This window comes from Bufo bufo, chromosome 10 (assembly GCF_905171765.1).
Source record: "Bufo bufo chromosome 10, aBufBuf1.1, whole genome shotgun sequence".
Taxonomy (NCBI): domain Eukaryota; kingdom Metazoa; phylum Chordata; class Amphibia; order Anura; family Bufonidae; genus Bufo; species Bufo bufo.
Window position 1 is genome coordinate 141,797,053 of NC_053398.1, and position 22,071 is coordinate 141,819,123.

Genomic DNA, 22,071 nt, shown 5'->3' on the forward strand with positions numbered 1-22,071 from the left:
ACTGAAGTGCTGCTTCTATGGATAAGACTAAGTACTATAGTACACTACCGCCCCCATGTAGAAGAATATAACTACTATAATACTGTCCTATTTACAAGAATATGATTACCCTGATACCGCCCCCCTAATGACAAGTATATAACTACCATAATGCTGCCCCCCTTCCCCATGTACAAGTAGATACAAGAACATTATTATAATACTGTTTGTTAGACTAAGGCTACTTTCACACTTGCGTTGTCCGGAACTGCCTGCCGGATCTGGAAATCCGTATGCAAACGGATATCATTTGTAGACGGATCCAGATGCGGATCAGTCTGACAAATGCATTGAAATTCCGGATCCGGTATTTATTTATTTTTTGCATTTTTAAAGGTCTGCGCATGCGCATGTTTTCCGGAACACTTGGTCCCGGATCTGGCATTAATACATTTTAATGGGATCCAGCGTTCTGGCAAGTGTTCTGGAATACCGTAAAGGGACTGAACTGAAGACATCCTGATGCATACTGAACGGAACGCTTTCCATTCAGAATGCATTAGGATAAAACGGAAGCGTTTTATTTTCCAGTATTGAGCCCCCGTGACGGAACTCGATACCGGAAAAGAATAACGCTAGTGTGAAAGTACCCTAACTCCACTAACAATGCCCCACAATGTAGAGAAATTTAACAGTAATACCGCCCACATTGTACAAGAATATAACTACTATTATACTGCTCCTATGTACAAGAACATTTTTATAATACTGTCCCTTATTTCAAAGAATATAACTACACTAATAACGCCCCCCAATGTACAAAAAGTTAACTACACTAATACCGCCCGCATTGTACAGAAGTATAGCTGCAATAATACCACCCCCTATATACAGAAATATACAAGAATATTTTACAGAGCCCCCTTGCCTGCCGACATTGAAGGGAAACCACTGATGGGGGTTGTTGGCTTTGACCGCTATCTTGATTTTGTAATTGAAAGGGACCAAATGGAGCACCCAAACCACTACTGAAGAAGTCGAGCACCCCCCCTCTACACGCTCAGCTCCAAGCCTATAACTATCTGCCACCGCCCCCGAGGATGCTGATTGCTGGCTTTCCTCTGTATACTCCATTGCACTACTGTTTACCTGGCTCCCTATTTCGGAGGTATAACTTGACACAGGAAACTTCAGACAGCAGATTCCGCTTTAATTACAACATCATTTTGAAGAGATTTTCAGAACAGAATGAACAGCGGTTTATTTTGGGGAAAGAGCATATATTTGACATTTCAGGGAAAACTGGGAAAAATGTTGTTTTTTGTTTTTTCTTTAACGCCAGCAAAGCCAAAAATCAAGAAATGTGTAAATGAAAACTTGTACATATATACATTATTGCTTTTGCTAAAATAAAAATGTACAAATAATGGCTTTAGAGGTTGTCATTTCTTTGGCTCCCCCCCAGGGGGCAGTGTCTGTAAAAAGAACCCCCACCAGTGCAAGATCAGACGCATTTCATAAACCTGTTTCTGCTTACAAATCAACACTATTCAGAAGGGATCGAGATGCTTTTAAAGCTTGGTTTCAGTCCTTTGCTAAATTCATGCTTTGTGCAGCAGGGAAGGCAGTTTAATGCCTATCCCATGATATAATCGCGATGAAATGTATAAACGCCTTTTATGCAGTGCTCAAAAAATGCAGTAGGGGGCATAAGTCCACACTTTCTCCTAAAACCCTCTTTGGACAAATAGGTGGAAGTACCCAACCATTGAATAATAAAGGTGACAGAAATTTCAGATCTGCGGGGGTGGGAAAGTAGGAGGAGCCACACTAGTGACTTCCCACTAGGTGACAATCACAGGAAGTCTTCCTCTACATGCAGAAGTCTTAGAAGGAAGGGTACTTCTACATGATGGATTTGCTTCCCTGACGAGACATCCACATAGTGAAAGCCTGAGCAAAGAGAAGGCAGCGCCATTTTATTAGGGGTTATCCTATAAAACCTATTCCACAGGATAAATAATAAATTACAGATTGTGAGGGTCTGACCCAGAGAACGAGGAGTCCCCTCCCTAAATGGAACAGCAGTGTTCATGTCGGTCCACAAAATAAGAAATTCTGCCATTTAAATTTTTTTTTTTTTACATAGTTCATTGTGTGAGTCAGTATGATTTAAGACGACAACAAATTTATATAGTTTAATTAAAAGCCTTTAAAAAAATGCTGTTGCTGTCTAACTTTTTTCAGTGGATGAAGCCGTGTGAGGGCTTGTCCTTTGTGGTCCGAGTTGTAGTTTTTTATTGGTACCATTAAGGGGTGAATGTCTTTTTGATTAGATTTTTTTACATTTCATTATTTTGGGGAGGTGACCTCAAAAACAGCAATTCTGGTATTTTTTTTTATTTTTTTTTCATGGCGTTCACTGTGCAGGATAAATAAAGTTGTACTGTATGTTTCAGACATTTTGATTCCAATTAAGTTTATTTATTTTTTTATGTTTAATATGTGAAACTTTTTAGATTTTTTTTTCTTAATAAATCTGTTTATTATAATTAAAGACTTATTTTTTTTTTTCCTTTTAGCCCCCTTAGGGGACTTGAACATATAATTACTTCTATAATGGGAGTACAAAGATGGCACGTCTGGGGAAGGGACATTCACTAGGTCCCTGGCTGCCATGTCAACCTCTGTCATCGTCCCCCAATGATTGCATTGAGACGTCTGGAGGACAAATGGAGCCCCCTCCATGTCTAACTGCTCAGATGCCACGGTTGCTATTGACTGCATTATACATCTGGGATTGGTGTTATCTCCGATCCTGGACTTTGTGTGAGGGCGTTAACTGTCTAACACAGTTGGCAATTAGCGTGTATGGAGCGGACTCGGCTCTATCCACCACATGCCTGTGATATAGGTGTACGCTAAGGAATAAATGTGTAGTACCACAAAATGTACTGTCATGAAACTGTTGTAATTTGTTCTAAAAAATGGTAAAGTACAGCTGGTTTCACCCAAAGTTTAGTACAAAAAAAATGCACAAAACTGTCCTAACAGTGTTTTCCCAATAAAAACAGGCAAGGACGAGAGCATGGGGTGAAGTAAAGAAAGCGAAAATGACAACTTAGCGGGGTTGGCCCCTTTCCTATAAACATACTGCATCAGACGTCTATTGTAGAAGTGGAAAAACCTGTTTGTTTCCTAAGGTTCAATTCGTGCACAGTTTCATGTTCTCTATTTGCTGCCCTGGACGTAAACAATCAGATTTCTCCTGATTAAGCCCATGTCCAAGTGATGTCATGTCCTAGATGGGTCACCTGACCAACCTGTCCATGACTGAATGTACGCTCCTGCTCCCCTGTCTCTTACAAACAAGGCCCAAATCCAGGGACCAGGGTCATGCGCAGTAGAAACCTACATAATCCACTGCCGCCCCCGTCCATTGTGCATTTAAGATGAAATATTGGCGCATGTGCAGTTAGAGTAAGCCCCAAAATACTGCGCATGCGCTGATAAATTGTCCTGGCTGCACAATAGACAGGGAGGTAGTGGATTAGGTAAATTTCTACTGGGCATGCTCTGGTCCTTATGGGAGAGCGCATATAGCCATGGATGGATTAGTCGGGGAGTGACATCAGTTGGACGTGCTGCGGCCCTTGTCTGGGGCAAATCTGGTTATAAGAACATGGAACTGAGCCAGAATTGAAAATTAAGAAATGTACAGGTATTTCCACAGCTACGCCATATGTCTAATGCAATATATTGAGGCGTTGTCCATGCACTAGAAAAGCTAGCGATCTGGTGCAGAGGTGAGCTGTACCAGTATCTGCCGCGCTCGGGAGGATCTCCTCCACATAGCTTGAAAAAAAAAATTACAAAAATTTGCTTGCACAATAATTATGTTTGTATGCCAGTAAACTGCGTACATCCGATGATATATTCACCCCCAGTCGGAGGCCCCTTTCACACAAATGAATCAATGTAGAGAGATGAACACCCAAAATATCTAAAAGAAAAATGGTCTTGTCCTGGAGAAAAGTATTCTAAATCCATACACATTAATATGGAGTTTTACCCCACCACCCTTGGCTCTTCGGGGGAAGAATTTCTAAAAGATGGAATTTTTTGCCCATTCATGGAGGTCAGATCCTGATCTTGGAGGAGAGGGCCTGGCCACACTCTATGTCCTAGTTCAGGCATGCTCAACCTGCGGCCCTCCAGCTGTTGTAAAACTACAACTCCCACAATGACCTCCTGTAGGCTGTTCGAGCATGCTGGGAGTTGTAGTTTCGCAACAGCTGGAGGGCCGCAGGTTGAGCATGCCTGTTCTAGTTCATCCTAAAAGGTGTTGGCTAGGCTTGAGGTCAAGTTCTTCTACACCAAACTCCCCCCACCTTGCATTGTGGCACATTCATGCTGGAACAGAAAAGGACCTTCCCCAAACTCTTCCCACGAAGCTGGAAGCTTACAACTGTCAACGATGTCTTGGTTTCCCTTTACTGGAATTAAGGAACCTAGGCCAACCTCTTAAGAACACCTCCATAGCATTACCCCTCCACCACCAACAGGTAACATTCTCCTGGCATTCACCAACACCAGGCTCGTCCATCAGACTGGCAGATGTAGCAACCAGTCACAGCACAGCTTTCATTTGGTATTTTCCATTGAAGAATGAATGCCGCACAGTGATTGGTTGCTATGGGCAAGTTTTTCTTTTAGACCAGTTTCATAAATTTACCCTGCAGAGTACAGATAAGGTGACCATGCATTGGTAGTGGTAGGGGCAGTGCCGGCTCTCTCCAGGCAGAACTAAGGCACTGGCCAGGGCCCGACTTCTCGATTCCCCACCAGTCTCAAGAACGGTGGTCCCATTCTCCCATCCTGATGGGGTGATAGGTCGAGCATGCACCCTGCTGCTCTATTCAGCTCTTTGGGACGGAAAATAGCTTGGCGAAGTATTCTCCTATAGAGAATGGAATGGCATCACGCTTGACCTGCCCACTCCATGAGGACAGGGAAATGGGACTCCCTTTTCTTGGGATCAGTGTCTATCCCAGCGGTTGGATGCCCAGCGATGAGATATCCTTTATCCTGAAGGAGATAAATTTAAAACTTAGCACAACTCCCTTAAGACATGGCGGTCAACATCTGATTTTTCCCCAACATGTATTGGACGTGGGCTCCGTGGCAGAAATTCAAGGAATTCCTTCTGCATCGACAACTTCTGTTTGTCCACACGTGGATTAGTCCCAATCAATGTGGATTGCTTGCCACAGTTTCCACATGGAATCCACATCAAGAAGTGGCCTGCCTTCTTGATGCAGATTTCAAATCCATAGACACGGCAAACGCGGATCGCTCTTGCACACAATGGGGGCGCAGAATACAAGACAAATCCCTGACGTAATCCTTTCCCAGTGTCTTCTCTGCCCATTGTCTCCGTAAAAACTGGTGGTGGTGGCGGCAGAGGGAGAAATGAAGAAAACCAAGTGTGCAAGGAGGCCTGAGACGGGGAAGGATGCAGCAACAGATACAACCCTCAAGGCATTTTCCAATATTATTAATATATGACCCCTAGGGCTATCTCACTGGAGCACAGAGATGTCCGAGTAGTCCTCCCACCCCCAACACTGAAATAAACACAGCAGCAACTTAGAGCGAGGGATGAAGGGACTCGCGCCTCAACGACATGACTGGACCCCTCTGCCGGTATCAAGCCAAAAATGAAAACACTAAGACAGCAAATTTGTCCTCCCCATTGGCGAGATTTTCTTGTGGCAACATGGCATCGACATTCAAACCAGGAATGACAATAGAAGTAGTGAGGACTCCGTGTATATCGGGGAGAGCCCTGAGCAGGCAAAGCATCATGGGGAAAGGTGGTCCAAGTACAGACTGTCCAATCCTTGCCAAGGTTCCTCGTTGGATTTGGACTCTGTCGATTCATTCACAACCAAATGTCTGTAAAGCTAGACTTAAGACGCCAACTGGAGAAAGCAATGCAATCTGCAGTGTCACACATTGAAATTTATAAAGCGTTTAGTGCAAATCAGACAAATTTCTAGCAATATCGGACGTGGACCAGGCCACGGGATCTCTACAGTTTCTTCTGTTGCATCAGGCGGGGGGTCTTTGCCCCTCTCCCTCCCTTCCCAGGTACCATGAAATCTAGTTCAAAGTGCATATAAAAAAAAAACAAAGTGGCTCATGTCCGCTGGTCATAAACCTGGGAGACTCCTCTGGAGACGTTCACAGAGTCAGATGTAGACCCTACAGTATTATTGTTATTTCATAATTTAGTCAATATCTTAAAAATATGACCCTCCACCAACGTAAATTCTACATGATATAACGGAGGCTCATATAGCTCAATCAATCACCACACTTGGCGAATCTAATGGGAATGTACGATTCCTTGTTCTTGCTCCTCTAGTCACTTTGCAAGGTACTGAAAAGTGCTAAGGTGTCTCATAAGCTGCTCGAGATTGATCAAGAATGGCTCAGGAAAAGCGACCACGACAGGAATATTCCCGCAGACAACCTTCATTCCAAGCTGGGCATCAGTCGCTGCAAACTGTACAAATTCAGTAAAGTACTATGTAAATAAGCTACTCCGTGTGAAGGGGAGGGGGGGCATCGGTTTCTGGGTATGCCACTTACCCATGGGGTATTAAGAGAGTTGGCTCTGACAGGGAAGAAAGACTGCTGTCCACGTTAGGACTCGTCAGTGTGTTGTAGGGCAATCTGACCCCCCCCCCCTCCAAGACAAACGAGCTCCTCTTCCACTATATATGGAAGGTGGATAAGTCATCTTCAAGTACCTCCACTGGATCACACCCTAGTTGGCTGCATCGTACCTTCAATGGGACCAAGTGGTTAAAAAATATAAATATCATCTGGATTAGATTCACATTTGTTCATTGGCTCAACAACCAGGACTTAAATTCATTAATAAATTAAAAAACAAAAACAAAACAAAAAACATTTGGCTCCGAATGGGGGAAGAAGGTACAAGAGGTATGTTGTGATTGGCAAATCCATCTGCCGCACGTTACAGGAGTGAGAATTGAGAAATGTGCAATTTTAGGGCCAGTTGATGTGGCCCCGCCACCGAAGTCCTTGGGTTCGCCCCGGTCACAAAGCAGTATCGTATTCCTCAAGGGCATTGGCTCTTTCTTCGGCTCCAGATTCTAAGTCATTCAACTGCTGCCGAACGTCGTTTTCCAGATGCGGAGGAACTACGAAGTGATCCTCGGGCTCCAGCTGTGAAGGTGCAGAGAAGTAGCCAGTTTTTCTCTTAGGAGCCTCAGAGGCAACCTCAATGAGGTTAAGGATTTCTTCCAAGGGCACAACAGACCCATTGGAGTGTTTCTTCCAATAGAGACAAGACCCGGAGGATGAAGAGGGTAGCTCGTCCTTCTCTTGGCCCGACGTTGCGCTGTGATTGATGGTGTTTTGCTGTAGGATCCGCACTGAAATTCCATCATCATCCTCCTCCTCCAGTCCCTGAAACGTGCCCAGGGCAGAAGGCTCGGGGGAGTGCTGCCTGCTGCAGTGAATATCCACCTCTACTTCCACCCTGCTGCCAGTATTAAGGCCCTCAGCCTGCAGGTCGTCATCACTGTCCAGACCATTCTCCGACTGGTTGCTGGAGAAAGTGGCACAAGATGGCTGCCGTTGAAAAGTGCTGGCAGAAGGAACCGGATGGAGACTGCACCGCCGTTCTGGCCTGAGGATGAGGCCTCCATCTATTCCAGCCATGGCGTGTTCATCGGAGGCTGTGGAGCCCACCTCGCTGCTCACCTCAGATACCGACATCTCGCTGCTGAACTCCGAGGCAATGCCGCTACTGGAAGATGGCGTCACTGAGTCTGGAGATTCCTTTGTGGCAGGTGTGGAAGGTAAGCCGGATGGACTGGGTAAAGTCAGAGTATGCATTTCACAAGTGCAGGTATCCTCTCCAATATTAAGACAAACCACTAGGGCGGCGACATTATCCTGGCAACCATAGCTTTGTGCTAAAGTGCAGAGCCTCTTAGCAGCTGAAAGCGGGTCTGGCAAGTGCCGAATGGTCTGTACGGCTTCCATTACTGGCATGTACTCCCACAATGCTCTGTTCCCAAGAATCAGCAGCTCGTCCTGCACAGTAAGCGGTAACTTTGTGATATGAGGTTCAGGAAGCACCCATGGGTGTAGATATGTGCAGCCAAGCATACGTGTGCAGCAGGTTACGCCATTCACCTTATTATCCTGCAAAACAAAAAAATATACTCCTGCATTTCTTGGCAGTGAAGACAAAAAACCTCAAGGAGAAACTTAAAACCATGACTCACCTCTGTGATAATCGCCTTCTGCTCCTTGATCCTCAGAAGATCTTCCGGGCAGTGCTCAATGCTGAACATGCGGGATAAAACCAACGGCTGCCCGCTCCGACACAACACGGCCTGACATGTCCCCACGTTGGCTACCGTCAAAGAGAAGTTGTTGCTGTGCTCCGGTGCCGTGTGTCCGATGTAACACAAGAGGGCGGAAGAACCGAGTTTCTGACCTGCAGTCCCCAACTTCCTAATGGGAGAAGTAACAGGCAGCAAGAGCCCAACATCCCCGTGGTTATTAGAGGGTTAACAAGGTGTCACATTGGGGGAGACTTATCAAAACTGGTGCAAAGGGAAAGGCTTAGTTGCCCAAAGCAGCCAATCGGATTCCACTTTTCAGAGCTTCTTTGGAAAATTAAAACTAGAACCCGATTGGTATGCGCAATTTAGGCTACTTTCACACTTGCGGTAGCCTTTTCCAGCGAGGGAACAGTCTGCCGAATCCATGCTGCCGCAAGTCCACCGTGCCGCCGCCTCCACTCCGGCCCCAGTCACTATAATGGGGGCGAGCCGGAGGTCCGGCCGCAGCGCGGCAAACATGCCGAGAGGTGGGCGGAATAAAGCTACAGCATGCTGCCGTTTTTGTCCGGCCGTCTCTCGGCACGGTGGACTTGCGATAGCACGGATACGGCAGGCTGTTCCCCGCCCGAACAGCCTTCCCGGAGAGGACTTCCTTTTTTGATAAATCTTCCCCATTGTGTTTTTACCAATATAGTTTGGAAACTAGTGTAAATATATATCTCATATCCATCTTATTATCTTTCTGCTTCTCTCTCTCCATCTATCCTTGTATTCATCCTGTCCATCAACCCAACCTGCCTGATCGTCCCTCTGTCCATTCAGCCTGTCCTTCCCTTCCATCAAGCTTGTCCTGTCATCTATCCATTCCGTCCGTCCTTTCATCTGTACATTGATCCAGCCCATCTGTCCATCATGCCTGTCCTTCCACCCATCCCTGCAACCCTCCTGTCTGTCCGTCCATCCTTCCAACCCATCTGTCCATTAAGCCTGTCCTTCCAGCCATCCATCCAACCCATGCATCCATCAAGGATGTCCTTCCACCCATCCAACCTGCCTGTCCAACCAACCATCCATCCAGTCTGTCCTTCCACCCATCCATCCGTCTGCCCACCATCCAGTCTACCCATCCTTCTAGCCACACATTCATCCACCCCATCGTTCACCTGTTATTACACTTTGTCAGGAGGTGCTGGCATAACCTTTTATTTTTTTTCATCCATCTATTTATCAATCCTCTCATCAGTCTCTTTTTCCTCCGAAAATGTTTTTTCCATTCTAAAAACAGATGGTCACGAGAGCAGAGATAAAATACAGAACCATTTTTGCAAGCCGCTCCCTGTTCTTTTGTTCCATCACATGCAGCATGGAGAGGTCTAACCTATCTGCCCCTTAAGACATGAGGATGTACAGCACCGAATGCCGTCAGTGTGCACTAGTTAGCTGATAATTTAGGGCAGAGACCTGTGTGACACCAGGAACGTGTGGCATATGGACGTCGTATCACAGCTTGACTGCTGCACTTCTTCCAGAAGCACGTCTCCCATGGTGCACTGCAGCAGGCGCGGCACCTCCTCGTTTTTGTCTCCATCAAACATGCCGTACAAAGCCTCTACCCCTTCCGCGAAGTCACTGACCGCCAATGAAGACACACACAGCCTGTGGGAGAGGAGCCAACATTACTGCAGGTCTCCCCACAATGCCCACCGAACATGGATGGCAGCAATACTCACTTATTCCTCTGGCCAGACATCTCAGCTAAGCCATGATTCCAGGGAATGGACGGCACCGCCATCTCCGCGTTAGCCATCGGCTTGTTGTCGATTTTCAGGATGGGGATGTGACTGTAGGAAGAGGCAAGAAGGGTCCGTTAATAGATGGTGGCAGTGAAGCTAGAGCAGTAATGTGACGGTTTTCTGCACTGACCCCTCAGTTGTGTCAAGTGAAGAACAAAACTGGAAGGCTCTTAAAGGGAACTGCCCACGTTGCAGATTATGCAAAAACAATTTCCACAGATTTTTTTTTTTGCAGAAAAAATGCACTGTAATATGGTACCAGCAAAATGAATGAGTTGCCAAATGTCATGTACAGAAATTAACCTGCCATATGGCTTTTAAAATGCAGCATGCCCGCTGTTTTGTACAAATCCATGCCGTCTGTATAGTGGTTTTCTCCATAGACTTCAATGGAGTTGTTACAACAAACAGAAAACTAAAACTGCCTAAAAAAAACACACACAAAAACCAAGATAAATGGTGCCGATTTATGTGGTTTTGTGCAGGTAGACTAAGTGTATCTTTAAAATCTGAACACCTTTTTTTTTTTTTAATACATTATATCTAGGCTGAGATATAAGTTACAGGCCCAGAACCTGAGGTTGCACTACTGAGAAATCCTGATGGCATGCCATCAGCTACAGTCCTGCTATGGAGACCATGTTTGTGGATCCAAGTCACCGTTCAAGCCATGCGAGTTGTAGATATTTATGGCGACTTGGACCGGAATCTCTCAGTAGTGCAGCCTCAGGCATTGGGCGTGTAAGCTCACATGATCAGCAGAGAAATAAGCTATTGCAAAACGGCTTTCACAATTTTGATGTACACCACAGTTTCTTCCGGCCGGTCTCTGCCATCGTACAGAATTATAGTCCTGTTGTATCCTATGGCCTAGTTTCTACCGTTGCACTGATTTGTGAGCCTGACACTTTCCCGTAGTGCAGACTGCAGGACATTAGTGAAGTGATACCTGAAGATGTCATGGAGCTGATGATCCAGGACCAGGTCATTGTTCCCTTTCAAGTCCAGCTCTTGCAGGGCGGGCGGCAGGGCATCGGGCGCCGGGATGTCCATCAGACTGTTACAGCTCAAGTCAACCAGCTGCAGGAACAAAGAGCAGCAACATCTCATGCCAGAGGCCGAGTCAGTGACAATGAGATGACACCATGTACACAAGTCTACAGCTGTAGCACAGCCTGCAGGGTAAGAGAGGGGGGAAGAGGAGAGATAATAGGGGATCAGAGCTAGAAGTGGAGAGCTAGGAAAGGTCTGATAGTGTAGGTTTTAGGCGGGGGAATGACCTGGATATGCGGCAGATGGAAAATCTCAGGAAACACGCTGATGCAGTTGGAGTGAGCGATGAGGGTGTGCAGATGTTTGAGGTTGGATACAGTGCTGGGGATGGACTTTAGGCGGTTTCCACTTAGGTTCAGCTCCTCCAAATGCTCCAGTTTGTTCAGTTTGCTGGAAGACAAGACTCTAGGTTGGTTTAAGGTGAATTCACTAGTCAAAGGATTTCTAAGGCGGCTGCTTAACACCGTCTCACCTGGCGGGGAAGGTCTCCAGTTGGTTATAAGCCATGTGCAAGATCCTGAGGTTCACGTGTATGGTCAAGAACGGGGCGTACTGATCAGTCAGCTGGTTGTTGGTTAGGTAGAGGACTTGCAGCCTAGTTCCGCTCTCCTCTCCACTACACATGGATGGCAGGGACTCCAGTGCATTTGCAGATGCATTAAGAAACCTGAGACTGAACAGTGTCAAAGCATTAAAAATGTTATGCTATTTACGCCAGTTTTCTCTCTGCGCTGCCGGAGGGTTCGCCTTGCCATAAATTAGACACACCTCCAGCAGTCCATGCGTCTGGAGTATATACAGTAAATTTGCAAAAGCGGAAGTCCCGGCTCAGCTCCCGTCACTCCTAAGTGGCGAGAATGGCAAAAAAAATGCCCATGTAACAAAATATTGTCGCACAGGCGTTTAAAAAGCCTCAAAAAGAGATCTTGCAACTATTTTTATGCCAAAAACTGCCATAAAAATGTTTGTAAATTGAGATTTGCCTGGGTTAGGGTGTAACTGTGTTTGCAGTGCACTTTTAGCATATATGCCATGAAAGCTCCCAGCATTTATGCATTTATATTAAACTTCTCCTCAGGCCTTTAATCACCTCCGACAAGTCAGTATATGGTGGAATCCCTTTTTTTTTTGCTGCATAACAATGTGATCAACTACACTGTAGTCGCTAGCAAATCGGGTAAGAATGCAGCCTTACAAACCTGTGTGGACACTCACTTTAAAGCTACAGAGAACAAGAAGTCAGGAAGGTGTCTCAGTAGATTGTGCTGGACATCCAGACTTTCCAGAGGGATGCAATCAGTAGGACACGGCAGGTTCTTCAGCTGGTTGTGTCCGAGGAGAAGCTTCCTTAACTTGGGACACCCCATTACCCTATAGGAAAGGTACATGTTTAGCAACAGACTCTCCAATTGTAACCTGCAATAAGGTGAATTTCCACAATTACCTTAAGGGTAATTCTGTCAGTAGGTTCCAGCTGAGATCTAGAGCTTCCAGCCTCTTGGCTTCACAAACACAGTCTGGCACTGACGTTAAGCAGTTCCTTAGGCAAAGGAGATAGCTTCATTACATATTCTTCATGGCTGTTTGTTCTGGAGTGGAGTGGGGTTGGGGGGTTTGATGCTGAAACCCGTGGAAGCAGAAGGAGCAGGTACAGACTATAGCCATGGTTGGATTTTAACTCATGGCCCCCAATGCTGCAGTGCTTAAAGGGCATCTGTCAGCAGATTTGTCTCTATGACCCTGGCTGACCTGTTGCATGTGCGCTTGGCAGCTGAAGGCTTCTGTGTTGGTCGCATGTTCATATGCGCCCGCATCGCTGAGAAAAATGATGTTTTAATATATGCAAAATGAGCCTCTAGGAGCAACGGGGGCGTTACCGTTACACCTAGAGGCTCAGCTCTCTCTGCATTTAGATTGACATGACCAGGCATTATAAATGTCATCACACCTGGTCCTGTCAATCAAAGTGCCAAGGACAGAGAGAGCTGAGCCTCTAGGTGTAACAGTAACGCCTCCGTTGCTCCCAAAGGCTCATTTGCAGATATTAAAACTTCGTTTTTCTCAGCCCTGTGGGCACATATGAACATGGGGCCGACACAGATGTCCTGGAAGACACTGTAATTGTGTGTCACGTATTATGTGCTTGTGCCTGAGATTCCACAACGTTGCATAGGGCGTGGGAGGAGGAGGTCACAGCAGACCTCGGAGAGCTGACTCCTCCAAGAAGGAGGTCAGTGCAGTGTAGTAAGTTATCTGAGGTAGAAGCAACAACTCAGCCGCCATTGTGGAGAGTTATCTAGACCCCAGAGATAGTGCCGTGCACCAGCCTATAGAAGGGAAACATTACAGAAGATCCAGGCAATTCAGAGAGGGAGTGAGAATATTGGCAAAGGAAGGTAACTGTCATTGATCAGGCTTTAGCCTCCTCTGCATTTGGTGGAGAGATTCCAAGCTACCAGCTGCCCACCATAACTAAAGGCCGAAGGGCACTGTCCACAGATAGTATTACTAAAGAGGACACTGTGAACCAATGTATAGATAGTGCATCCCTCCAGCCTGGAGAAACAAGAGAAGAAGACTGATTGCAAGTGAGGAAAACGACCCCTTATGCAACTTTTGGGAACTACTCTGAACAACTGCCCAGGCTCCCCTGCTGTAAATGACTTTTGTGCACATTGATGACCTTCAGTAAAATACTGTGAATTTCTTAAGAGAACTGGGCTCCTTATTGTGCCAGCCAGTCACCTACTTGCCCCCAAGGGTGCTGGAATCACAAAGACATCAGGGACCCTGCACCTAAAACCCATACCACCAACGGCACCTTGACTACCATCTGGCAGGAGAACCCCCTTAACCCAGAGCCTTCCTTCTCTTCATTGCATGCCAACCCAGGGAGCTGCAGAGACGTGAGTAGAGACTGTCACATTTCTCTGTTCACATTCACACTAGTTGCCACACTTAGCAGTGCCCATGCCAGAGCTGGAACACCCATACACTTACCTGGACAAGTCTAAAGAAACCAGCTGGGAAGGAGTCAGGTATACATTCACCAAGGTCAACTCTACAAAACAAACAAACAAAAAAAAGACAAGGATGCAATGTGAGGCGTGCAGATGACGGCACACAGGAGGTGCAGCAGCAGCTGTGGCGGTAGTGACGTACGGTTGGACGCAGCATAAACCGCTCTCAGGGAGAAGCCGCAGAGAATCAGCTCCTTCAGCTGGTTGCGTTCGCAGTGCAATTGTTCTAAGTTCCCCAAGCATCTGAGGTCCAGGGCCGTCAGCTGGTTGTCTCGTACATCAAACTGGGTGACGTTGTCTATTCCCTCCAAGGTGCCGATGACTTGTGTAAGATGATTCATCCTATGGAGGAGGAAGGTTTATAGTCACCGAGGCAACGAACCCATTCCCAACATCACCCACCGACGCTGCAAGAGCTTACCTCAAGTCTACGGACTTCAAGTGTGGCATGTTGTATAAGGTCTGAAGACTTAAAGACTCCGTTCGGTTCCCAGCCATGCACAATCTGTCCACTGAGCCAAGCCTCTCAAACACAGGGGGTATGCTACTCAGATCGTTGAATGACAGACCCAAGCAGGAGAGCTGCTGGAGACATCCAAGCTCTTCTGGTAATGACGTCAAGCAGTTCCCATCAAGGTTTAGCGTCTGCAGGCTGCATGTAAGTAGCGAGAATACATAGGATACATTAGATATTCATCTAAGCTGGTAGGGCTTCAGGATCGGTGGGTGAGGTTATAAGGTGCCAAAAAGGGGGTCAGTGTGTGCATATGACACCAATACTCAAACGTGGGGGCCAATGGCTACACAACATAGGAGCTATGGACTCAGGGACATGGCCAGCGTGTTGCTCCACAGCTGCAGTGTCTTCATAATTTCTTCATATATCACAATGTATGAAGACCTGACCTGAGCATCTGCCCAACTTGGGGTGGTAAGTGCGTCAGCCCGTTACACGACACGTTCAGCTCCGTAAGCGTGGTGATCTCGCATAACTGGAGGGGGAAATCTCCCAGCTTGTTTTGTGACAGGTTCAGAACTCTCAGTTGAGAAAACCTTGAGAGGAACACAAAGAACGTCATGAACGTCAGCCTTCTCCAAGACTGCATCACCGATGGTTGTGTCTTAAGGAAACGTGGACAAACCTGGATAGACTGGTCACCCCGTCTGCGCTGTCCAGCTGCAGGAAGTTGTGACGGAGGTTGAGGTTGGTGATGTCCTGACAGTAGAACAGGTGCTCGGGGATCTCCTTCAGGCTTTGACACGAGAGATCTACAGTGCTTAGTCTCTGCGATACAACCTACAATGAAATAAGACGGATAGTAATTCAGAACATAGGTGTTCAATCTGAAGAACGTGTACCCCGGGGTGACAGTACTGACCTCATGCTGTGCTCCTAATAGGCACAGTACATGAGGGTACTATCAGGTAATTTATTTATGGAGTACCAGGCTGGATTAGGGTCGTTGACAGCCATTCTGAAATAAACTGATAAACCGATTGATAAGCCATCCCAACAGGGCGCAAAGGCCAATGACTTCACTGGTGTCATCTATATTGCAGACATCAACAAACTGATTGGATTATTGTAAATTGATCAGCTTATTGGGGTCATGGTGTACAAACATTACTTATGTACTGACCCTGACTTACATCCTGTATTATACTCCAGAGCTGCACTCACTATTCTGCTGGTGCAGTCACTGTGTACATACATTACTTATCCTGTACTGACCCTGAGTTACATCCTGTATTATACTCCAGAGCTGCACTCACTATTCTGCTGGTGCAGTCACTGTGTACATACATTACTTATCCTGTACTGATCCTGAGTTACATCCTGTATTATACTCCAGAGCTGCACTCACTATTCTGCTGGTGGAGTCACTGTGTACATACATTACTTATCCTGTACTGATCCTGAGTTACATCCTGTATTATACTCCAGAGCTGCACTCACTATTCTGCTGGTGCAGTCACTGTGTACATACATTACATTACTTATCCTGTACTGATCCGGAGTTACATCATGTATTATACTCCCAAGCTGCACTCACTATTCTGCTGGTGCAGTCACTGTGTACATACATTACTTATCCTGTACTGATCCTGAGTTACATCCTGTATTATACTCCAGAGCTGCACTCACTATTCTGCTGGTGCAGTCACTGTGTACATACATTACATTACTTATCCTGTACTGATCCTGAGATACATCCTGTATTATACTCCAGAGCTGCACTCACTATTCTGCTGGTGCAGTCACTGTGTACATACATTACTTATCCTGTACTGATCCTGAGTTACATCCTGTATTATACTCCAGAGCTGCACTCACTATTCTGCTGGTGCAGTCACTGTGTACATACATTACATTACTTATCCTGTACTGATCCTGAGTTACATCCTGTATTATACTCCAGAGCTGCACTCACTATTCTGCTGGTGCAGTCACTGTGTACATTACATTACTTATCCTGTACTGATCCTGAGTTACATCCTGTCCTGTATTATACTCCAGAGCTGCAATCTCTTTTCTGAAAGGCCACAAGCTTGTTATCAGACACACTCTTAGCTGGGCTTCTGTAATGCAGTGAAACAGTTTGCTTTTCCTGTAAGTAATAAAGGTGCTCTAGAATCTAGAACATGGTTGTTGCAGATTGTGGGCAGCGCGGTGGCTCAGTTAGCACTGGGGTCCTGGGTTTGATCATCTGCATGGAGTTTGTATGTTCTCCCCATGTTTCCGTGGGTTTCCTCCGGGTTCTCCGGTTCTTCCCACACTCCAAAGACAGACTGAAAGGGAACTTAGATTGTGAGCCCCATTGGAGACAGCCCGGTGCTAATGTCTGTATAGCGCTGCATAATTGTGAATGCAGCTCTGGAGTATTGAACAGTGTGGATCAGTACAAGATAAATAATCCACTGCAATAACAAAAGTTGCTGAATGTTTCTATGTAGATTAATTCTATATGTACACTGTGTCTATGGGTGTACATACACCTTAAAGCTTTGTACACACAATGCAGTTTTGACAAAAAAAACTGCACGGTATGAACAAGGCCTACCTCTGGTGTGGACAGGCTCATTATCCGCTTACTTTGGTTGCCTGGCGGAGCCATCTCTGATATTCTGCTGCAGAATCAAAGCTGACGTGGTAGGTGGGCGCTTGTGCCTCCGAAGAACAGAAGGCCAGGCAGTGCGGCCTCCGCTTCACCTCCTCGATCTTTAGACGGAAGACAAAAAGGTTAGCAAACAAAAGATCAGACTACGGGACTATAACATATACAGAATATATGGACCATAGAAGACTGGATGGTCTGCCCGGTCAGAGTAAACTGCTGCACTTTCTTTTAGTGTGGGAGAGGCTGAGACTTCCTGCTGTGCTAGAGGCCAAGAGAGATCCTCTGGATAGGAATTTCTTCTGCAGACCTCTGCATAATAGTCATTTTGGGTAGTCCTGATATTGCAGGTATGTACATTAGCCTATCATTACTTTTGTGGTCACAATTCAGCACACCCAGTTTTTCCCTAATTGTAAAAACATTTCTGTACAGCACAGAACATTATATAAGGGATAGCAGCTATGAGAAGGCCTGAAGGCACTGGTGAAATAAACGCGCCCACTCGGCAGTCAGGGTCAAGCTGAGACCTGCATCCATAAACCTCTATGCAAACGAGCTTGTGAAAACTGACCCTACACGTAACACGCATGTTTCCCTGTTCCATCACACATTTACTATCCCATCAGGACTGTGTACAGAGGTGACTCTCCCGTAAAAGTGAGTCATCGGCCGGGCCGTGCCAGCATGAAGGAAGCCGCCACAGTGCCACGGGCCTCACCTTGCCACCCACAAGGGGCAGAATGTGCATCTTCCCCGTCTGACAATCCTTCACGGAGGACACAATTAGGCAGGTCCCGCACAGCACCACCATCCTCTCCGCCCACTTGTGAAGCTGGGTTTTGCCCTTGCGCACGTTATACACCCCCGACAGCAGAATCCGGTCCAGCTGCTCCAAAGAACTTGGCTTCTCTGAAAGATACAGAAAGTCTATGGTTACAGAACCCACAGCAATCATGGGGGGGATGGGGTTCGAGACCATAACCCCTCTGACTCACAGGCTCATTATAATACTGCCATAGCAAAGAAATAGCGATACCGCTCTCTGGCCACTTCTTCATATTGCCATATTACAACCTACTATACAGTAAAAAAAATATATATAATCTGAGCTCATTCAAGTATTATTCAAGGTGTAGCCCTGGGGGAACCAGGTAGCAAATGTTTAACTCCCCTGCAGCACCTCCGCAGGAGAAATGAAGTATTACATGGGTCACTGGGTTGTCCGTGTAAGGAACATGTGTTGGGTCCTCCAGAAAGATGTTCTTCATAGCCACTCTCTCTGCTCTAACTAACTGATGGAGGTTTCAAATGAGGGACTCCCGACAACCCCTTTAAATGCCTATGGGGCAGATGCCCCCAAATGTGGTCCTACAGATTTCCAGGGACCCTATGGAGGGAGGAATGCTCCATTGGATGAGCTTTTCCTGCCACATAGTTCGGGGGTCAAAATCTCAGCACAATGAACAGTTCTGAGAAATAACGAACAGGAATTGGGATATGAATAAGTCTAGCAGAGCCGAACAGGTTTAACGCCCAGCTGAGCACTTCTGCCCCCTCATTTCAGTGATCGGTGGGGGTCTTACTACCTGGACCCCCACTGATAAAAAACCTCTGTCACCATGACACGTCAGAAGTTTTCTGAAACTAAAAATGCACTTTAAACTTTTATCCATTTAAAAAAAAAAACATAAACCTGAAGTGCCGCATTGTTTCTCTGCCGCTGGTCACAGGGGCGGAACGGAGGCACCATTCCGGAGTCCACGAGGACCCCGCCACGCCCCATGAATCCTAAACATCCACTTACCATTATAAAACCGGATCATGCAGCTGAGATCGGAGTGGGCGGCCTCCTCCTGGATCCGAGCAGTGTCCCGAAACCCCAGATCGGACAAGTACTTGTAGATTATGTACAGGGGTCGTTCTTCGGGTTCTAACCTCCTGAAGAAGAAAAAAAATAATGTACCGCCATGTATACGTTCAGATCCATAGACGATGCACCTAAAGGCATGTGGCTTATGTCCTTGTAGATTGTAATCATTCTAATGCTGCTCTAATAGAAATCCGTTGTAGGGTTTTAACGCCTGGTGAATATACCCACTAGTCAAACTGAACAAGTAAAGCTGCAGTGTAAAGCATAAGGGAAGGAGGTACAGCTTCTTATACAGTCCAAAAGAGTTAGGCTAGGGCTACACGGTGACAAAATGGGTACAACTACATTGCAACATTTTTTGTAATGTGTGCCGTCCGCATTTTATTGGCGGAGCCATTGATTTCACTGGGTCTGTGGTCCGCATTCTACGGACAAATATATATATATTCGCAGAACAGCCATACGGATGATCCATGAGCTTTCTGCATCCGCACTTCCGTTCTGCAAAAAGAACATCTTCTGAAATCAATGGGATGCAACAAGGACCGCAAAACGGATACGGTCGTGTGCATGAGGCCTTAGGGTAAGTTCACATGCAGCATATATGCTGCGGAAAGCTGCAGCATTTGCAGGAGATTTTAAAGGGGCATTCTCATCTTACACATTGATAGCATATTACTAGAATATGCCCCCTGATACCCGCTCCTATCTCCAGAACAGGGCCCCCTCAAAGTGAAGAAGAGCCCCCTCTGCATGCACTTCCACCCCTCCATTTACCCCTCTGGGACTCCCTGAAGTCATACAGTGGAGAGGTGGCTGTGCATGCGTGGTGCGCGCTCCATTCACCACTTTGGGACTAACAAAAAAAACTGCGCACACTCGCGCAACTATTTTTGGAACTCCTGAGGGTGGGCCGCACATCTATCTGACACCGATGCCATAGCCTAGCGATACGCCATCAATGTCCCAGATGGGCATACCACTTTAAGGAATTTTATCTACCCGCCGTGGAGACACAGCGCGTCAAATTATCCTTTGGATTTCCACCACGAATTTCTCCCTTTGCAACGCATGAGTGAAATCCACGGCAAAATCCGTTTGAAATTCATACAGATTTTGCTGCAAATTTGTGGCCTAATCCGTGGGGGAGTTTTTTTTCCCCCCACAGATAATATGTCCCGTGTGGTCGTCCCCTGATTGATCATGGCTGAAGCGTGCTTACAACCAAGTCCCCTCCCCCACCATTACCCAACGAGCCTCTGTACACAATGCCAATCTAACGAATAAACATCTTTATCGAAGTGCCGCCTAATCTCAAGACAAACCGGCCAAGTCTTCCAATATTTGCAGTGGACAGTGTTATCAGCCCCGGAGCGGAGCCGGGCATGCAGGTTACTGCTAATAACCTGACGATGCACTGCAGGAGGCCTACCGCCACATCCTACTAGTGTCGTAGCGATGTCCCCTCACCTGCAATAGTCACACACTGTCCACGAGCCTGGGAATCCTAGGTTACCACCCTGGTGGAAGACGTAACAGTGGTCAAATTGGTTGTCACTAAGCAGAAAGTGTTTGCTTTCCCTGCAGCGCCTCCACAGGGGAAACGAAGAATTACAAAGTCCTCACTGAATTATATGGACTGTCAGTGTAAAGCATGTCCATCACAGGTCCTCCAGAGAGTGAGGCTCTCTCTCGCTCTCTCCATTTCGGACAATCCCTACTATCGTGAGGATGGTCTAGAGCAGGCATCCTCAAACTGCGGCCCTCCAGCTGTTGTAAAACTACAACTCCCACAATGCCCTGCTGTAGTCTGATACCTGTAGGCTGTTCGGGCATGCTGGGAGTTGTAGTTTTGCAACAGCTGGAGGGCCGCCGTTTGAGGATGCCTGGTCTAGAGAATCACTAAGAGTCCTCCAGCGATCAGCTGGAAATATTTATAAGTGTTCAATTTCCCTGCAGCACCACCACAGGATAAATAAAGAATTACACCTGTTCCCAATCCAGCCAATGGATTGTCTGTGTAAGGGCTTGTTCACAGCAACGTAAGGGCTCCGTGCTGCGGACCGCAACGCACGGGCACCGACCGCGGGGCAGCCGCATGCGGATCGCAGACCCATTCACTTGAATAGGGTCTGCGATCCGTCCGTTCCGCAAAAAGATAGAACAAGTTCTCTCTTTTTACGGAACGGAACACCACAGAAGCACTCCGTAGTACTTCCGTGGGGTTCCATCCCGTGCTTCCGTTCCGCACCGCCGGATTTGCGGAGAATGGGTCCGCATCCATGATGCGGAATGCACACGGCTGGTGAACTGTACATTGCGGAACCGCAACCACGGAGCCCTTACGTTCGTGTGAACAAGCCCTAATGCAGGAGAGAAGTCCTCCAAAGCTATTTTTGGAATTCCTATAGAAATGAATGGAGGGTGGCCTCAGTTCACTTCGAGGGTGCCATTCTGGAGATAGGATGGGGTCCCAGAGGCGCGGCCCACACCTATTTGACATTGGAGGCATCAATGTCTGATGTGAGACAACCCCTTTAATAGAGATGGGTTCTCCGTTTAGGATTCTCATCTCTTGACCAGAGTGGAGATCGGTAACAAAGAGCAAACCTCTCTCTGGAGGACCTTGTGATGCTTCAAATATCCAGTGGCCTGTGGTGACATTTCGGGGAAATTAAACACTCCCTTTAAGGATCCTGAAGAACGTATGAAGACGTTCATGCTTCTTTAGACCCGCCTGCATCACTAGGAAGAGGTGCTCAACCAAGATGGCAGCATTGGTGTTCACGAATGGAGGCACCAGATAAAGTAAGTAGTTGGGGTGAGCTCCACTATTCAGGCTGG

The 22,071-nt window shown here is 46.7% G+C and overlaps 1 protein-coding gene across 1 annotated transcript in view; it reads right to left on the minus strand.

The window, feature by feature from the left end:
* Positions 1 to 1,172: 1,172 nt before the first annotated feature.
* Positions 1,173 to 22,071, minus strand: part of PHLPP2 (PH domain and leucine rich repeat protein phosphatase 2) — a 33,005-nt gene continuing 12,106 nt past the window's right edge. Inside the window, exons 3-19 of the mRNA XM_040410162.1 lie at positions 19,162 to 19,295; positions 18,076 to 18,266; positions 17,333 to 17,458; positions 15,381 to 15,535; positions 15,145 to 15,291; positions 14,660 to 14,890; positions 14,381 to 14,580; positions 14,219 to 14,279; positions 12,663 to 12,758; positions 12,434 to 12,589; positions 11,691 to 11,891; positions 11,446 to 11,608; positions 11,115 to 11,245; positions 10,103 to 10,213; positions 9,834 to 10,028; positions 8,310 to 8,541; positions 1,173 to 8,226 (exon numbers count right to left, since the gene is read on the minus strand). Coding sequence (XP_040266096.1) covers positions 7,111 to 8,226; positions 8,310 to 8,541; positions 9,834 to 10,028; positions 10,103 to 10,213; positions 11,115 to 11,245; positions 11,446 to 11,608; positions 11,691 to 11,891; positions 12,434 to 12,589; positions 12,663 to 12,758; positions 14,219 to 14,279; positions 14,381 to 14,580; positions 14,660 to 14,890; positions 15,145 to 15,291; positions 15,381 to 15,535; positions 17,333 to 17,458; positions 18,076 to 18,266; positions 19,162 to 19,295 — 3,646 coding nt within the window. The 3' untranslated portion in view covers positions 1,173 to 7,110. The remainder of the gene's footprint in view (positions 8,227 to 8,309; positions 8,542 to 9,833; positions 10,029 to 10,102; positions 10,214 to 11,114; positions 11,246 to 11,445; positions 11,609 to 11,690; positions 11,892 to 12,433; positions 12,590 to 12,662; positions 12,759 to 14,218; positions 14,280 to 14,380; positions 14,581 to 14,659; positions 14,891 to 15,144; positions 15,292 to 15,380; positions 15,536 to 17,332; positions 17,459 to 18,075; positions 18,267 to 19,161; positions 19,296 to 22,071) is intronic.